Source organism: Salvelinus alpinus, chromosome 18 (assembly GCF_045679555.1).
Source record: "Salvelinus alpinus chromosome 18, SLU_Salpinus.1, whole genome shotgun sequence".
NCBI classification, from domain to species: domain Eukaryota; kingdom Metazoa; phylum Chordata; class Actinopteri; order Salmoniformes; family Salmonidae; genus Salvelinus; species Salvelinus alpinus.
This window is the reverse complement of record NC_092103.1, coordinates 9,507,342-9,524,033: the sequence shown is the minus strand read 5'-3', so window position 1 is coordinate 9,524,033 and position 16,692 is coordinate 9,507,342. Positions and strand designations below refer to the sequence as shown.

The 16,692-nt window shown below is 43.0% G+C and overlaps 1 protein-coding gene across 3 annotated transcripts in view; it reads right to left on the bottom strand.

Moving 5' to 3' along the window:
• Positions 1-16,692, bottom strand: part of LOC139543660 (band 4.1-like protein 4) — a 90,135-nt gene that overhangs the window by 9,338 nt on the left and 64,105 nt on the right. For all 3 annotated transcript variants that reach the window (XM_071349962.1, XM_071349961.1, XM_071349963.1), the window contains exons 8-15: positions 6,910-6,997; positions 6,557-6,645; positions 5,338-5,401; positions 4,064-4,155; positions 2,458-2,535; positions 1,519-1,634; positions 786-876; positions 484-570 (exon numbers count right to left, since the gene is read on the bottom strand). In XM_071349962.1, the coding sequence (XP_071206063.1) occupies positions 484-570; positions 786-876; positions 1,519-1,634; positions 2,458-2,535; positions 4,064-4,155; positions 5,338-5,401; positions 6,557-6,645; positions 6,910-6,997 (705 nt within the window). The remainder of the gene's footprint in view (positions 1-483; positions 571-785; positions 877-1,518; positions 1,635-2,457; positions 2,536-4,063; positions 4,156-5,337; positions 5,402-6,556; positions 6,646-6,909; positions 6,998-16,692) is intronic.

The following is a 16,692-nucleotide window of genomic DNA, read 5'->3' as shown; positions in this document are numbered from 1 at the left end:
ATTCAATCATGTTGAAACCAGCTTATTGAAATGCAAATGGCCATAGATAATACTTCATTATAATAGCCTGGTCCCAGATCTGTTTGTGCCGTCTTGCCAACTCCTATGGTCACTGTTTGGCCCATGACAATGACTATAGCGTTTGGCAAGACGGCATGAACCGATCTGGGACCAGGTTATACTGTGAACTGAAGGAGACATATACACGAAAAATGTGTCTCGTCACTGGGCTCTCACACACTGCTTCCAGTAGTGTATTTCATGAATCAGTTGGAGTGTGTACTATGTTAAGCCTCCTTCTCTACTGAAGGGCTATGTTCTGGTGGTGTGTGTATACATGCTTGATCCATTAAATATAAATAATGTACGTAACACACATAACACACAGTATTAGGGAGGATTAGTCTATAAGACAATAGTGCAATTGAAAAATATTAGACTGATCCATCACAGAGCAGGGGCTCCAATCAGACAGTACTGTACCTTTGTGGGGCGTTCTCATCCCATGGTGCATTGGGCTTCCCTCGCTGTTCCTCTGGACCACCATTCTCCGCCTTGGTTACTTTGGCGCTAAAAAAAAAAAAACAGGTAAACAAAGTATTTGGTCTGGGCTAAGCACTTTTCTGAAGAGCTGTCGCTTTATACTGGAAAAGCATTCTCAATCCCCCCTCAACTTCTCTTTTCTCTTTCAATCTCCGTTGTATATCCCTTTCTCCATTTGGTCCAAACTTACTGCCTCTCTCGTTCGTACACTATTTTCTACATGTCTCGCCCATGTCTGATACCTCTTCACAGGCGACAGTGCTGTAATCTTAGCCGTTCCTTCTTTTTCCGAATTCTCCGTCTTTGTGTTTGACCGATTCCCATTGTTCAGTCCTACAAGGAAAAGAGATGTTCAGTAAGATTGAATACTGAACCAATTTGCCTCTCTCTTTCCATTGTTTCAATGCTAGAACAATCTCCGTCCGTAACCACGTGTGACATGGTAGCCTTCCTACGAAGCGCTCAGATTTACTGAATTATACACAGCTCTGTCTATTTTTGAGCCCTGCGGTGGTAATTATAGAGAATTCAACCACTGAATGTGTCATAGAGATTACTCTCCCACTGCACACAGTGAAAACAACCATGCTAAGTCAAGCACGTTATGCCAACATACTGTGCGTCTGTCTGTGTGAACTGCTGAAGTGAATATAATATAATTAGCTTATTGAAGCCCTGTTGTTCCTGATGGGGGAACAGGAGGAGGAAGTGAATACTAAACTTACTGGGACCGAGACTCAACTACGCTGCTACACACCCGACATAAGAGGAACTGTCATTAGGAACCTGAGAGTTTCTCCTCTGTGTCAGTAGAGGTGAAAGGTGGGGAAATGTTTTTGTGGCTATGTATGATGTGTGCCATTTAGTTACCATTGATACGTAACCCTTGTCGTAGTGACATTGTGCTTGTTAGGTGTTGTGTAGTGTGTCTGTAGATGTTGTGTATGCTTAAGGTATGCTGCGTATCCAGCTGACCTGTGGTCTGTGGTGGTCTCTTGGGGTAGGTCTTGCTGCGGGTCCTGACCACCTGCAGGTCTGGCCGGGGCAGACTGATAGACGGATCCCTGCCCATCTGCATAGCTGTCTTACCACTGTAGGGAAAGAGAGAGAGAGACACACACACACACACACACACACACACACACACACACACACACACAGTTGTTTAGTCATCTTGTCTTTTCATGCTTTTAGGGGAAGATGTTCCTGGCCTGTCAAGTTCATATGTGAGACAGAGATGATCTGGTCTAGGCATTTTGATATGTCAAACCCTTTTGTCAGGCACACTGTTACAGTGATACAGTCTGATGCAACAACGAGGTGTTTGTTGAAGAGCAACATGAACATATAAAACAAAGCCAAGGTTGTGACTGAAGTGACCTTAAACCTAGCAGAGGTCAGTAGTAGATCATATAATAAATATTGCAGAAAACTGCAACTGTTGAAGAAAACAATCGCTGGTGTACAGTGGCAGTCTTCTCTGAGTAGATACAGGAAGTAGACAACCGAATGAAGACAAAGGAGAGATGGATGTTGTGTGATCTCTGAATTATTCAGGTCTTCCACTTGTCTGTGGTGTCACACGCGCACACACAAACAGTCTCTCTGTCTGTTGAACACTGTATTCCTCTTTAGCTCCTCTACTAAAACAGTCTCCATTATTCATGAGGTTGTCGATTCTAGAATGAATACATGCTGGGAGAAGTTCTCTAGGATTTACCTACACCCCGCTTTGCCAACCAAAATGATGGAGAGAGAAAAATGCTATAATATTTCTGTGTATAATGCATACCTTTGTGTGGAGTTTCATCTTACAGATGATAGAAATGCATTATATTCTATACAGTTTCTACAATACTTTTCATACATAGCTAACTACATTTTGAAGGGAATAAAGAATAGAGGTTCTCTCACCTGTACCGATGTTTAGATCCCAGGGAACCAAATTTGGATAGTTTTCTTGTAAGTGTGTTGGAATCATTTTCTGGCATTCTAGAAAAAGCATTCAACAGCAATGGAGAGCAGGCCTCGATGACAAATTTAAAAGTACCGTACTTCCACTAAAGTCTCATATGGTGTGCACATTTCTACAGTACATTATTCCACAGGTAATACATTTTTCTGTTTTTCTTTATGAATTTAGAATGTGACTAAACCAGGTTAAAGAGGATTAAATGCTCAGGCTGAAAGGAAAATGAAAAAATGGCGTCTTTCACAAAGGTGACCGGCGTGTTTGATTCCTGAATTCACTTTGTACTTTTTATACATTTAAAGGAAGAGAAGCGAATTCAATTGCTGCCTTATATAAAAAATAAGCAGTTCTCTTGTTCTGATCATTGCATTAATGACATAATGGCTGCTCGAACACCACTAAGAGCTTTCGGGCTTCATTAAAATTCAAAACTCTGAGTCAGAGAGAGTATCTGGTACTAGTGGTACATTACTCCATTACCGTATAGATGGAAAGCAAAAGGCCATTATAAAAGCCTCTTGTAGTCTCTCACCCAGCCATGTGTTATTAACACAACCATCACCACTACAGCATTGCGCTAAGGCCTCTCTCAAAACCAACACCACTTTAATACACCACGACCACTATGGCCTCGCTCACAGGGCTCCGTAACACTTCAGATAACTCAAGTCACTGTTGTAAAACACTTGGATGGAAGGTTAGATGGAGAAAAAGTACTGAAGGTAGGTGGATGTAGTCAGTACACCCAACCAGAAGCTAAAATGAACCTGTGTTTTTACCTCTTCTCATTGTTTTTCTCACTCTTTCTTCAGGTGTCTATAAGGGCTTGTATAATATATCCACTCACATTAAAACTGCAGCAGATACCTGCCTATTTTCATCCTGTGGCTTAAGCCCACTTCTCCCACCTTCATGTCATAGTCCCATCGCAGCATAACACATTCTCTCCCATTCTCTCATCCAAACCTCCCAACCCCTCCACCCTACTCTCCCCCAGAGGACTATACGCCCGGGGGGGGGGGGGTATAACCTGTCAAGCCCCCTCCCCTCCTGTCTACCTGTCAGCTCCAGGTCTGTCTGTGCCACAGGGACCCAGCAGACTGCAGGGTTCACACGCGGATTAAACAGCGTAAATCCAGAGCCTCACGCGCCTTGCTGCCTCTCCTGCTCTTTAGGGCACAGTCCGTGTAAGTCTGCTCTCATTAGGCCAACGCACGCACACGCACAAGGGACCGCACTGAGCTGCGCTGCCAGACAGAGGCCTTGTTCACTTTGATTAAGGACTGAGGGACTCTGGGATCTTCATGTTAAGAGGTATGTGATAGTGTTGTTTCTACCTGAGGGGATAACAGAGAAGGGCTTTTGTTGGAATTAGTGTGGGTGATCGTGTTGTAGATAAAAGGGAACATTTTTCCACTGAAGCATAAATAGTTTGGGGTTTTACCTGTGGAAGGTGGTAGAAGTTCGAACTGAAAAGTTACAATAGTGTTGGTACAGTATATTGTAGTATTTGCCCATGACTGTGTGTGCACGTTTATAGTTTTTTACCTAAAGAAAGTGTGGTGTTCTACGCAGCACTTCCACAGATGTTTACAGGCCGTCTTATTGGGTGCCTCGAAGAAGAACGACGTCTCTGTACACTGCAAATAAACAACAACATCATCTCTTATACAATCAACAAACAAATAATACAAATCACATTCATCAGCTGAACCAAGAAGATGTATATCATAACGAGCCATTTCATCATTAATCCCGAAAACAACAATTGTGGTGGTGGTGGAAAGGACTCGTATCAAATGTACCATTACATGTGTTTTATCTAAGTGTTTATGTAAATGAACAGGTAGTGTGTAATCTCTCAACCTAGATGGGATGTCTGTTGGGTCATTAGGCAAATGGATATCACTGTAGAGAGAGGACAACTCGCACTCTCTCGACTCCCCTACAGCTAGTCTCAGAGAGGAGGTAGCTGCCGTAAGCTCATAGGTCTCCTATATTCAAATGAAGCTCCGTTCTGAGCTGCTCTGATATTATCAATAATGGGGTTATCATGGTTCTCTACTCCAAGGCCTCTCTATTCATCGGCTTAATGAGACTCTCTCAGGTTGAATAAAGTAAACCATATCATTCAGAAAGACTCACAGGTCTCAATGAGTCTAACTATCTCAACAGAGAGAGGAAAAAAGTGGTTCTGCTTTAGTGATATCTGAAGGGGTAGGCCACACCACTTCAGTTTTTCCATCACTTTGAAAATGATCAAAATGATCATTATCCTCCCCAAAAGCCCCCCCAAAAATGTACTTAGAAAATTCCCCAAAAATTCAAAAGTTCAGCATGAAGCTGGATTTGTTTTGAGGTGCCTATCTTTTCTCACTTGCACCCGTGAAGTGAACATCCGTGACGACGGGAGATTCGAGGCTGAACTGTCATGTTTCTTTAATTCCTCTCCTTACATCCTCCTAATGTTTATGTCGAAATGTCTCAAGATCAAACACACCGTGGATCTTTCAAGGTTTCACATGGGAGTACTGCAGATATTCTTGGGAACATTGTCAGTTTTATACCTCATAATAAGGTCTGACACGGGGAATATTTCTACAATGAGGCTTTCCACACCTGTGATATCCAAACAAACTGCTTTTGGTTCATGCAGTAATTACGAGTTAGTTAGTGCGAGTGATCTCACATTATTGACTTCATGAAACATGGCAAAATTACTTGAGGAATCACAAACAAAGCAGAGGTAGACATACAGCACATAACTTCACAAAACATTCCTTATGCAGATAATTACTGAAAGACAATAACTGGTGACTTACATCTTTTCCAACAACTCGAAGCTCAAATTGTGTTTCCTTAAAATGCACTTTAGTTATCCTTGGCCTGAAACGATAAATGTAAACAAACAGATGAGGTGCACTTGTAAAAATTTGGGGTTTTAACAAGGGTTCTTCTAAGATCCTCAAAGTTCTTTGAGGAACCGTAGGTTTCTTGGCACTGAAAATTGCCACCGAAAGGTTCTTCCCAAGAAGGAGGTGGGGTTCATCCGAGGAACCTCCTCAGTTGCTGGGGGTTCTTTCAGGAACCAAACTGCCCAACTGAAACATTTTGATTTGAATTTGAAAGGACAGGTGCAGGTACTTAAATAAAAACATTTACAGGTCTCCTCAATATAAGGTAAGGTTTGTCCCTAACATGATCTAAATAGATGGTATCATCCTAAAACAATATCTATCTTTTGATATTTGTGCACATCTTTCTAAAAACAGAAAATGGACACAATTCAATGGATATCAATCAACAGAGATAAGATGATGTAGGCTATAAGAATATGTTGAAGGCTAGCTGGATTGGTTGTGTCTGTAGGTGTACAGACGAAGAGGCATACAAAGGTATGTCAATTGGTGTTGGTATGTTTTGCAGATCACATGTACCATCCTCCTCCCTTCAATGAAAATCCCATAGGCCTCTACATTATGGACAAGGTATGTATATGAAAACCATTATCAAAAGTAATTTTTTCCCCCATTCCCATTTACCACAAAAACCATGGTATGAATACTGTTGTGTTCAGACTTCACCCTCCCCACACCTCTGATGAATATAACAGGAAACCTGTTCAATCACCATGCACTGCAAAATCATTCTGGCTATTGATACAGTGAACATCAACAAGCCAGAGGACATACATACCCATTGGACTTGGGGATCTGCTGGGAGTTTGTCATATCATTTTTTATTCGGCTTTGTCACTAAAATCAAACACTGACAACTTAAAATATTGAGTTATTGTTATGCGTGTTATTAATAATAATATGGGGGGGTAGTTCAAACATCTACCCCAAAAGTTTTTGGAGGATCCATCAAAAAGGCTTTGTCGAAGAACTTATAGGCGTTTCCCCCACAGTTTCAATTCGAAGAACCCCTAAAGGATACTCCAGGAACCTTTTTTCTTTTTAGTGTCTATTGTATTCAAGGTTATTATAGCAAATTAAAGTGGATGAATCTCATGAAATACTGCCACAAAACAATACCTACCAGAAATACTTCCCAACCTGTGCTTTGTTTTTGTAAACAACAACTCCAATAGGTGTCAGCCCCAGGAAGTATTCAGACTGATTCTCTCCCTGCAAAACACCACAATAACAGGTATTATACCAAACACAATTTACATAATAAGAGCCAACCAGAAATAACACAGTAAGGATACTAAAGTATGTGTCAAAGGAAAAAAAAAGTCATCTCAGTAAAACAGAACCAAATGGTAAGGCTGCCATGAGAGAAATAGTAAGGAAGATGATCAAGGCACGGTGATTGTGATAAACCACAGAATACAACTCTGACAAGCATCTCAGTCTTCTGCCCAGTCAGTGAGTCCAGCTCCTACTTACGAACACAGGGTGAAGGTCGACTCCATACATATCCAGTGTTTTAGCTATCCCTAAATAATTGGCTTCAGCCTCGGAGGGAACCTGACCACTGAAACACAGAGATGTTATCTTGTTAGCGAAGCATCAGGAAAGGCTTTTACGGTCCATAGAAAAGCCCATAGAATGTAGTGCTATCCAGTGTGTGTCTACAAGTATACATCGTGTAACATGATCTAGTACACATCTACAAGTACACACGGTGTCATATTATCTAGTGTACAATGACAAGTAGTGTACAATAGAGACGACATCATTGGTCTAGTTGCTTTTATCTATTCCAAAGCTAAGGGTTTAGAAACAGACATGTAACAAATGTAAACATGAAAAATGAATGTAAAGTTGATATATTTTGCATTGTAATTCACTCCCGGTGACACTTATTGGATGGATTGAGAGTTGTTTAACCGTCAGGAATCCCCCAGTCTAATAAACAGTAAAGCTATCATGATGATCTGCCTGACCTTGGGCAACAACAGAGGTCATTTTAGGGAGTGTATTAGAGAACTGTGGTGTGATTGTCCTCATGGACAGGTACAAGACAATGGGTTCACTCTGAAGAGGTGAGATACCCGAAGAGACAGTACAAACTACAATGGCCATGGTGCCCATGAGGTCGCCTAGGCAGAGAGCTCCTGTACATTTAGTAAATATAAATGTGAACTTTTTTTTTTTTTTTTTTTTTTTAATCAATCTCTGTTTTCATCACATAAACATGGTCTTCAATGTCCTGTTACAGGACTTTGATGTTAAATCTGTTTGTTTGCCTTGGCTAGTTGGATGGCTAATGTTGCCATTTCAATAATGCAGCAGCAGCCCCATCTTTTTTGTTTCACCTGCCGGTTGGAAGGTGGAGACTGCGATGTCAGAGAGGAAGAGGGACTGTTCCTGACCACTGCTGAGGTGTGGTTGATTTTCTGGTGCTTTACTGCAGCCAAAGCATCACCCAGGTGCGTGCTACGCTGTCTGCAATGGAGGATCAGCTACCTACGGAGTAGAGGCTACTATGGAGTAACTGCGAACGTTGGACAACGCGATGGGCCCTGATGAAGAGCTCCTGGCTTGTCTGACAGACTGACTTTCTCCCTGGCTGTACTGTACCATCTGCGCCCTCCACTCAAGCCATACTGACGTTTCCAAACTGCCTCAACTCCATTCGTTTTGCATCTTTACTTCGTTGTCCATTGATAAATGATGTATTTTGTTAACAAGAGGACCAGAATGGAAATACGTTTCGAAACTTGTTTGTGTTATCCTAGTTTTTTTTTTTTTGTCAAATAAATCATATCAACACTGAGTGTACAAGACATTAGGAACACCTGATCTTTCCATGACAGACTGACCAGGTGAATTCAAACATAACGATGGTCATTATGGCCAAAAAGTTATATTTTTGTTTCATCAGACCAGAGGACATTTCTCCAAAATGTACGATCTTTGTCCCCATGTGCAGTTGCAAACCGTAGTCTGGCTTTTTTATGGTGGTTTTGGAGCAGTGGCTTCTTCCTTGCTGAGCGGCCAATCAGGTTATGTTGATATAGGACTCGTTTTACTGTGGATATTGATACTTTTGTACCTGTTTCCTCCAGCATCTTCACAAGCTCCTTTGCTGTTGTTCTGGGATTGATATGCACTTTTCGCACCAAAGTACGTTCATCTCTAGGAGACAGAATGGCTGCGTGGTCCCATGGTGTTTATATTTGCAAACTATTGTTTGGACAGATGAATGTGGTACCTTCAGGCATTTGGAAATTGCTCCCAAGGATGAACCAGACTTGTGGAGGTCCACAATTATTCTTGGCTGATTCTTGGCTGATTTATTTAGATTTTCCCAAGATGTCAAGCAAAGAGGCACTGAGTTCGAAGGTAGGTCTTGAAATACATCCACAGGTACACCTCCAATTGACTCAAATTATGTCAATTAGCCTATCAGAAGCTTCTAAAGCCACGACATAATTCTCTGGAATTTCCCAAGCTGTTTAAGGGCACAGTCAACTTAGTGTAGTTGTGTTGTGACAAGGTAGGTGGGTATACAGAAGATAGCCCTATTTGGTAAAAGACCAAGTCCATATTATGGCAAGAACAGCTCAAATAAGCAAAGAGAAATGACAGACCATCATTACTTGAAGACATGGTCAGTCAATCAGGAACATTTGAAGAACTTTGAAAGTTTCTTCAAGTGCAGTCGCAAAAACCATCAAGCGCTATGATGAAACTGGCTCTCATGAGGACCACCACAGGAAAGGAAGACCCAGAGTTCCCTCTCCTGTAGAGGATAAGTTAATTTGAGTTACCAGCTCCGAAATTACAGCCCAAATAAATGCTTCATAGAGTTCTATTAACAGACACATCTCAACATCAACTGTTCAGAGGAGACTCTGTGAATCAGTACTTCATGGTTGAACTGCTGCAAAGAAACCACTACTAAAGGACACCAATAAGAAGACTTGCTTGGGCCAAGAAACCCGAGCAATGGATATTAGACCGGTGGAAATGTGTCCTTTGGTCTGGAGTCCAAATTGGAGATTTTTGGTTCCAACTGCTGTGTCTTGTGAGATGTGGTGTGGGTGAATGGATGATCTCCGCATGTGTATTTCCCACTGTGCTATGGTGTGGTGCTGCTTTGCTGGTGACACTGTCTATGATTTATTTAGAATTCAAGGAACACTTAACCAGCATGGCTACCACAGCATTCTGCAGCAATACACCATCCCATCTGGTTTGGGCTTAGTGGGACTATCATTTGTTTTTCAACAGGACAATGACCCAACTCACCTCCAGGCTTTGTAAGGGCTATTTGACCAAGGAGAGTGATGGAGTGCTGCATCAGATGACCTGGCCTCCACAATCCCCCGATCTCAATCAAATTGAGATGGTTTGGGATGAGTCGGACCGCAGAGTGAAGGAAAAGCAACCAACATCTGCTCAGCATATGTGGGAACTCCTTCAAGACAGTTGGAAAAGCATTCCAGGTGAAGCTAGTTGAGAGAATGCCAATAGTGTGCAAAGCTGTCATCAAGGCAAAGGGTGGCTATTTGACGAATCTCAAATCTAAAATATACTTTGATTTGTTTAACACTTTTTTTGGTTACTACATGATTCCATATGTGCCATTTCATAGTTTTGATGTCTTCACTATTATTCTACAATCTAGAAAATAGTCAAATGAAGAAAAACCCTGGAGTAGGTGTTCTAAAACTTTTGACCGGTAGTGTTTAATACAAGTCATCTTACGTGCCAGACTTAATATTCAGAGACAGACTTGTCTGATGCAACGAGACAACAATAAAATAAACACAAAGGAACTAAAACCGTAACATAACATACTTTCACTCCTCCTCATCTAATCAGTAATGGTTTTTCCATGTTCCTGAAATTCCATGTGAGATAATGTTCAACTAAGTTGTGGTCTGGGTTACATATCTTCTATTACTGATTAACTACAGTCTCATAGAGAAAGGGTTGTGTTTAAAAACCAAAAGCATGCAGTCAAGGAAACCACAGCTATGGAGCAACTCCCTGTGGTTTTACGGTATGTTTATCGAGGGTGAAACATGTCCCAACAGCCAACTAAGTCCACCAAATATCCATGAATGTGGATGAAGGGTGATGGAATACCTAGGTCAATAAGGTGTTAGTGTATGTATCATGAAGCCCACAGTCTAAGCTCTGGACTATAAGCAGTGTGTCTGCAGTGTAAACTCGGGACTATAAGCAGTGTGTCTGCAGTGTAAACTCTGGACTATAAGCAGTGTGTCTGCAGTGTAAACTCTGGACTATAAGCAGTGTGCCTGCAGTGTAAACTCTGGACTATAAGCAGTGTGTCTGCAGTGTAAACTCTGGACTATAAGCAGTGTGTCTGCAGTGTAAACTCTGGACTATAAGCAGTGTGTCTGCAGTGTAAACTCTGGACTATAAGCAGTGTGTCTGCAGTGTAAACTCTGGACTATAAGCAGTGTGTCTGCAGTGTAAACTCTGGACTATAAGCAGTGTGTCTGCAGTGTAAACTCTGGACTATAAGCAGTGTGTCTGCAGTGTAAACTCGGGACTATAAGCAGTGTGCCTGCAGTGTAAACTCGGGACTATAAGCAGTGTGCCTGCAGTGTAAACTCGGGACTATAAGCAGTTAAACTCTGGACTATAAGCAGTGTGTCTGCAGTGTAAACTCTGGACTATAAGCAGTGTGTCTGCAGTGTAAACTCTGGACTATAAGCAGTGTGTCTGCAGTGTAAACTCTGGACTATAAGCAGTGTGTCTGCAGTGTAAACTCTGGACTATAAGCAGTGTGTCTGCAGTGTAAACTCTGGACTATAAGCAGTGTGTCTGCAGTGTAAACTCTGGACTATAAGCAGTGTGCCTGCAGTGTAAACTCGGGACTATAAGCAGTTAAACTCTGGACTATAAGCAGTGTGTCTGCAGTGTAAACTCTGGACTATAAGCAGTGTGTCTGCAGTGTAAACTCTGGACTATAAGCAGTGTGTCTGCAGTGTAAACTCTGGACTATAAGCAGTGTGTCTGCAGTGTAAACTCTGGACTATAAGCAGTGTGCCTGCAGTGTAAACTCTGGACTATAAGCAGTGTGTCTGCAGTGTAAACTCTGGACTATAAGCAGTGTGTCTGCAGTGTAAACTCTGGACTATAAGCAGCGTGTCTGCAGTGTGTCTGCAGTGTAAACTCTGGCTTTGGTAAACTCTACACATTATCCTGTGCTCTACATCTCCCTTCTGATGTTATGTTTGGAGTGGTGCAACCCCTCCCTTCCCTCCTCTCCTCTCTGCTCTCCCCTCTCTGCTTTCGAGCCGTATCATTGATCTTCTGATCACACACATTAGCAACACAAAGACTCAGGCTCATTCAGCCTGTTCAAGCGTGACCCCTAGAGCTCCTCACCCCTCTCCTTCTCCTCCCCCTCTACCTCTTCTCCTTCCCTACCCTGAAGACACAATGTCACCCGGGATTCCTTACGAGTCCATTATGGATTCTGTTCACATGTTCTTTATAGGTGGCCAGGGCCGGGGACTGGGTTGATATGATTGCTGGTATAAATACGGCGAGTGACGAACGGCATTGGAACTGGGGAAGTTATTTACGGACGCTCTGGGGTGGGCGGGGACGGGTCTTCCAGGCTGTAAGTGTGTGTGTGTGCCGTTGGTGTGTGTGGTTATCCCTATGTCTCTCCACCTGGCCTGTCTGCTGCCTGTGGAACAAATGGGACCGGGACCGCCTGGTATGACGAGGCATGAATAGGACGTGGAAGAGTGTCAGAGAGCAGCAGATATATGACGGGGTGTGCTGCTTGGTGCTTGGTGCTGACTACATAGCAGATCACAGCGAGGATGACATCCACAGGCTCTGGAGAGAACTAGGGCAGATTCTCAGCCCGCTACGTCTGTCTCTCTGCATCTACTTCTCCCTCACCCTCTCTCCCACTCTTTATCTGAGTCCAGCTCCCTTTGTCTCTCTCTTACGCCTTCTGCCTCCTCTCTATCCCCACTCGGCTCTCATATCACTCACTCTCTATTTCTGTCTCTCTGCATATAACTCTCTGCCCTTTCTCCTGCTCCTTCTGTCTCCCTTTTCATCCCTCTGCTTCACCTCTGTCCCTCCTTGTTTTCATATTTCAGTGTCTCTATGTCCCTCTCTCTCCCACTGTCTGTCTCTCTTTTCCAGAGTGCCACTCCCTCTGTCTATACATTTCTCTCTCTTCCTCCCCCCTGCAACTCCTCTGTTCTCACAACCGCTCTCTATGTCTATCTGCATCGTCTCCCACCTCTTCTCCCCCACCCTCTTCCTCTCTCTGCCTCCCCTCTACCTCTATTTTGTCCACCTACCCCAGTCTTTCTCTGACCAGTCAGTCAGTCAGATAGCAGTGGGAGGACAGGAGGATGCATAGATAAACCCTCTAGCGGCTGATCTCCCATTAGCCCAGCCTGCTCCGCTGTCCTCTCTCCATGGGACACTTAGCTCACTGCGTAAATAACGACCAAGGCCTGAGCCTCATCAGCAGGCCAGAGAGCTGAGACTCCCTCCAGTATTACAGTCAGTCACAGCAGCAGACAGACAGATAGACAGACGGAGAGAGAGAGAGAGAGAGAGAGCTGCTAGAGGAGCTAAGAGCCCAATGATGCTCAGAGTCTCTCAATCATTGATAGCTGCCTGAACCCTTTTCACTTCTTACTGTGCGTACGGTTGTCTTTTCAGCAGCATTAAGAGGATATATGATCATTAACTAACACCCTTCAGGACTTATGGGGTTGACACTGAAGAGGTACTGTAATACATAGATGGTATATGATATTGCGGTCTCAATTTTAGAAGACCAACCCGATAGGTTTCTGTTCTAGAATAATAAACTGTCTGACTGCGAGGAGAATGTTGTCATCCACAGAGAGACAGAGGACCAGACTTGGTTGCAGAGGGTATGGTGGGTCTGGATCGTTAATATGTGTGTCTGAGTGTGTGCGTGCACATGTATGTGTGTGTGTGTGTGTGTGTGGATGCGTGTCAGGCTGCCGGGGGCTGCATGGGGAGATTGTGTTGGTGTAATGTAGTGGACATTAGTGAAGAGGAGCTGGCTGTTTCTCATGTTTCACACTGAGATTAAACCACATAATCACTTCACTCAGTTCACTGTCACAATACCATGGACCATGCCACTGTTTGAAATACACAAACAACAACAGAGAATGGATGGATGGATAACTTTGGTGTGCTGTGGTCAAATTCCTCTGGAGAAAATGGGTTTATTCTCCATTCTATATCAATTCCTTCTAGAAAGATGGCTTCACTGAACTGACCTGATTCGTATCATTACATTTTAATATGTGATGATCAAAATATATTTCTCTCTTTTCAATGAAATCTGTTAAGGATCAAAACAGAGCTGTCTGTCTGTATTTATGTGTCTGTCTGTATGTATGTGTCTGTCTGTCTGATTTATATTACCATGTAATTCACAGTATTGCCTGCTCTCTCACAATGAGGAGCGTGCTTGTGAGGGCAGACCAGTCATCACAACTGTAATCCATAACCCTCCCAATAGGGTTGGGGTCCTGGCAGCACTGTGCAATCTGATTTAATACTAGTGGAGGGGGGGGGGGGGGGGTCTCTCTAGCTCTTATCACCAGGCCTCTGGTTTTTTCTTCTCTGTCACAGTCTGTCATCCCTTTACCCTTCAAATCAAATTGTATTTCTCACATGCGCCAAATACAACAGGTGTAGACCTTACAGTGAAATGCTTACTTACAAGCCCTTGTAACAAATAATTAAAGAGCAGCATTAAAATAACAATAGCGAGGCTATATACAGGGGGTACCGGTACAGAGTCAATGTGCGGGGGCACCAGTTAGTTGAGGTAATATGTACATGTAGGTAGAGTTATTAAAGTGACTATGCATAGATCATAACAGAGAGTAGCAGCGTAGAGGGGGGGGGGGGGGGGGGGGGGCAATGCAAATAGTCTGATTAGATTTGATTAGATGTTCAGGAGTCTTATGGCTTGGGGGTAGAAGCTGTTTAGAAGCCTCTTGGACCTAGACTTGGTGCTCCGGTACCGCTTGCCATGCGGTAGCAGAGAGAACAGTCTATGACTAGGGTGGCTGGAGTCTTTGACAATTTTTAGGGCCTTCCTCTGACACTGCCTGGTATAGAGGTCCTGGATGGCAAGAAGCTTGGACCCGGTGATGTACTGGGTCATACGCACTACCCTCTGTAGTGCCTTGAGGTCGGAGGCCGAGCAGTTTCCATACCAGGCAGTGATGCTCCAACCCGTCAGGATGCTCTCGATGATACAGGAGGAGAGGTAGTGAAACACACCACACACACACACACACACACACAGGGTCGTTCCACGAAATTAGGCCATTTTCACTACCTCTGATATTTTAAGTAGAAATTTTGGACCAATATTGAATTTTAAAATCCTGCTTTATTAAATGAAGTGCCCTTTAATATAGACCACATGTAAAATTCTATAAATCAGATTTCTGCCTTTTGGCATGTCCCTCTGTGACTTCTGGGAAGATTTAAACCCACTTAACCCCCAAATTCCTCCAACTTTTCACCATCATTGTAAAGTTATTTTGTTGCTTTGACAAAGTCATTTCTGTGGATTATTATTTGATTAGCGATTTCTTTTAGTTACAAAAAAACTCATTTTAAGGTCAACCAGAGAATGGCTAAAAAGAGTATAACCTGCTTTTACACTATGATTTTACTGTTACGTGAACTGTTTCTTTTGAAAAAAATATTTAAAAAAGGAATAGTTTCACCATATTAAAATTAGAGTTTTTTCAAAAGAAACATTGAACATCTAACAGTAAAATCATAGTGTAAAAGCAGGTTATACTCTTTTTAGCCATTCTCTGGTGCTTTGTAGTGAAAAACTGAGCGAGTCGAGCATCACACGTTACAGATAGACAGGGTTGCCCCTCCCTGTTCAAATCAAATCGTGTTTGTCACATGCGCCGAATACCGTGAAATGCTTACTTACAAGCCCTTAATAACAATGCAGTTAAGAAAATAGAGTTATGAAAATATTTACTAAATAAACTTTTTAAAAAGTAGTTGCACACAAGCTTCCATTCCTGCGGTCAAAAGGGGATTTAAGATTAAATTCGTCAACCCTGTTGAGCGATAGTGGAAGAGAAGCGGTGAAATTCCCTGATGTCTCCTGTCTCGTGTCCCACAGCAAATAAATGGTAATACAGTCCATTCGGAAAGTATTCAGACCCCTTGACTTTTTCCACATTTTGTTATTTTACGTTACAGCCTTAACCTAAAATGTATTTAATTGTTTTTCCCCCTCATTAATCTACACACAATACCCCCATTATGACAAAGCAAAAACATTTATTAAATATCACAATTACATAAGTATTCAGTCCCTTTACTCAGTACTTTGTTTAAGCACCTTTGGCAGCGATTATAGCCTTGAGTCTCCTTGAGTCTTCTTGGGTATGAGGCTACAAGCTTGTTACACCTGTATTTGAGGTTTCTCCCATTCTTCTCTGCAGATCCTCTCAAGCTCTGTCAGGTTGCACAGCTATTTTCAGGTCTCTCCAGAGATGTTCGATCGGTTTCAAGTCCGGGCTCTGGCTGGGACAATCTAGGACATTCTGAGACTTGCCCCGAAGTGACTCCTGCACTGTCTTGTCTGTGTGCTTAGGGTCGTTGTCCTGTTGGAAGGTGAACCTTTGCCCCTGTCTGAGGTCCTGAGCACTCTAGAGCAGGTTTTCATCAAGGATCTCTCTGTACTTTGCTCCGTTCATCTTTCCCTCGATCCTGACTAGTCTCCCAGTCCCTGCAGCTGAAAAACAACCATGCTTCACTGTAGGGATGATACCAGTTTTCCTCCAGATGTGACACTTGGCATTCAGGCCAGAGAGTTCAATCTTGGTTTCATCAGACCAGAGAATCTTGTTTCTCATGGTCTGAGAGTCTTTAGGTATCTTTTGGCAAACTCCAAGAAGGGCTGTGACGTGCCTTTTATTAAGGAGTGGCGTCCGTCAGGCCACTCTAATATAAAGGCCTGATTGGTGGAGTGCTGCAGAGATGGTTGTCCATCTGGAAGGTTCTCCCATCTCCACAGAGGAACTCTGGAGCTCTGTCAGTGACCATTGGTTTCTTGGTCACATTCCTGACCAAGGCCCTTCACCCCTGATTGCTCATTTTGGCCAGGCGGCCAGCTTTAGGAAGAGTCTTGGTGGATGCAGACATATTCCACTTTAAAATGATGAAGGCCACTGT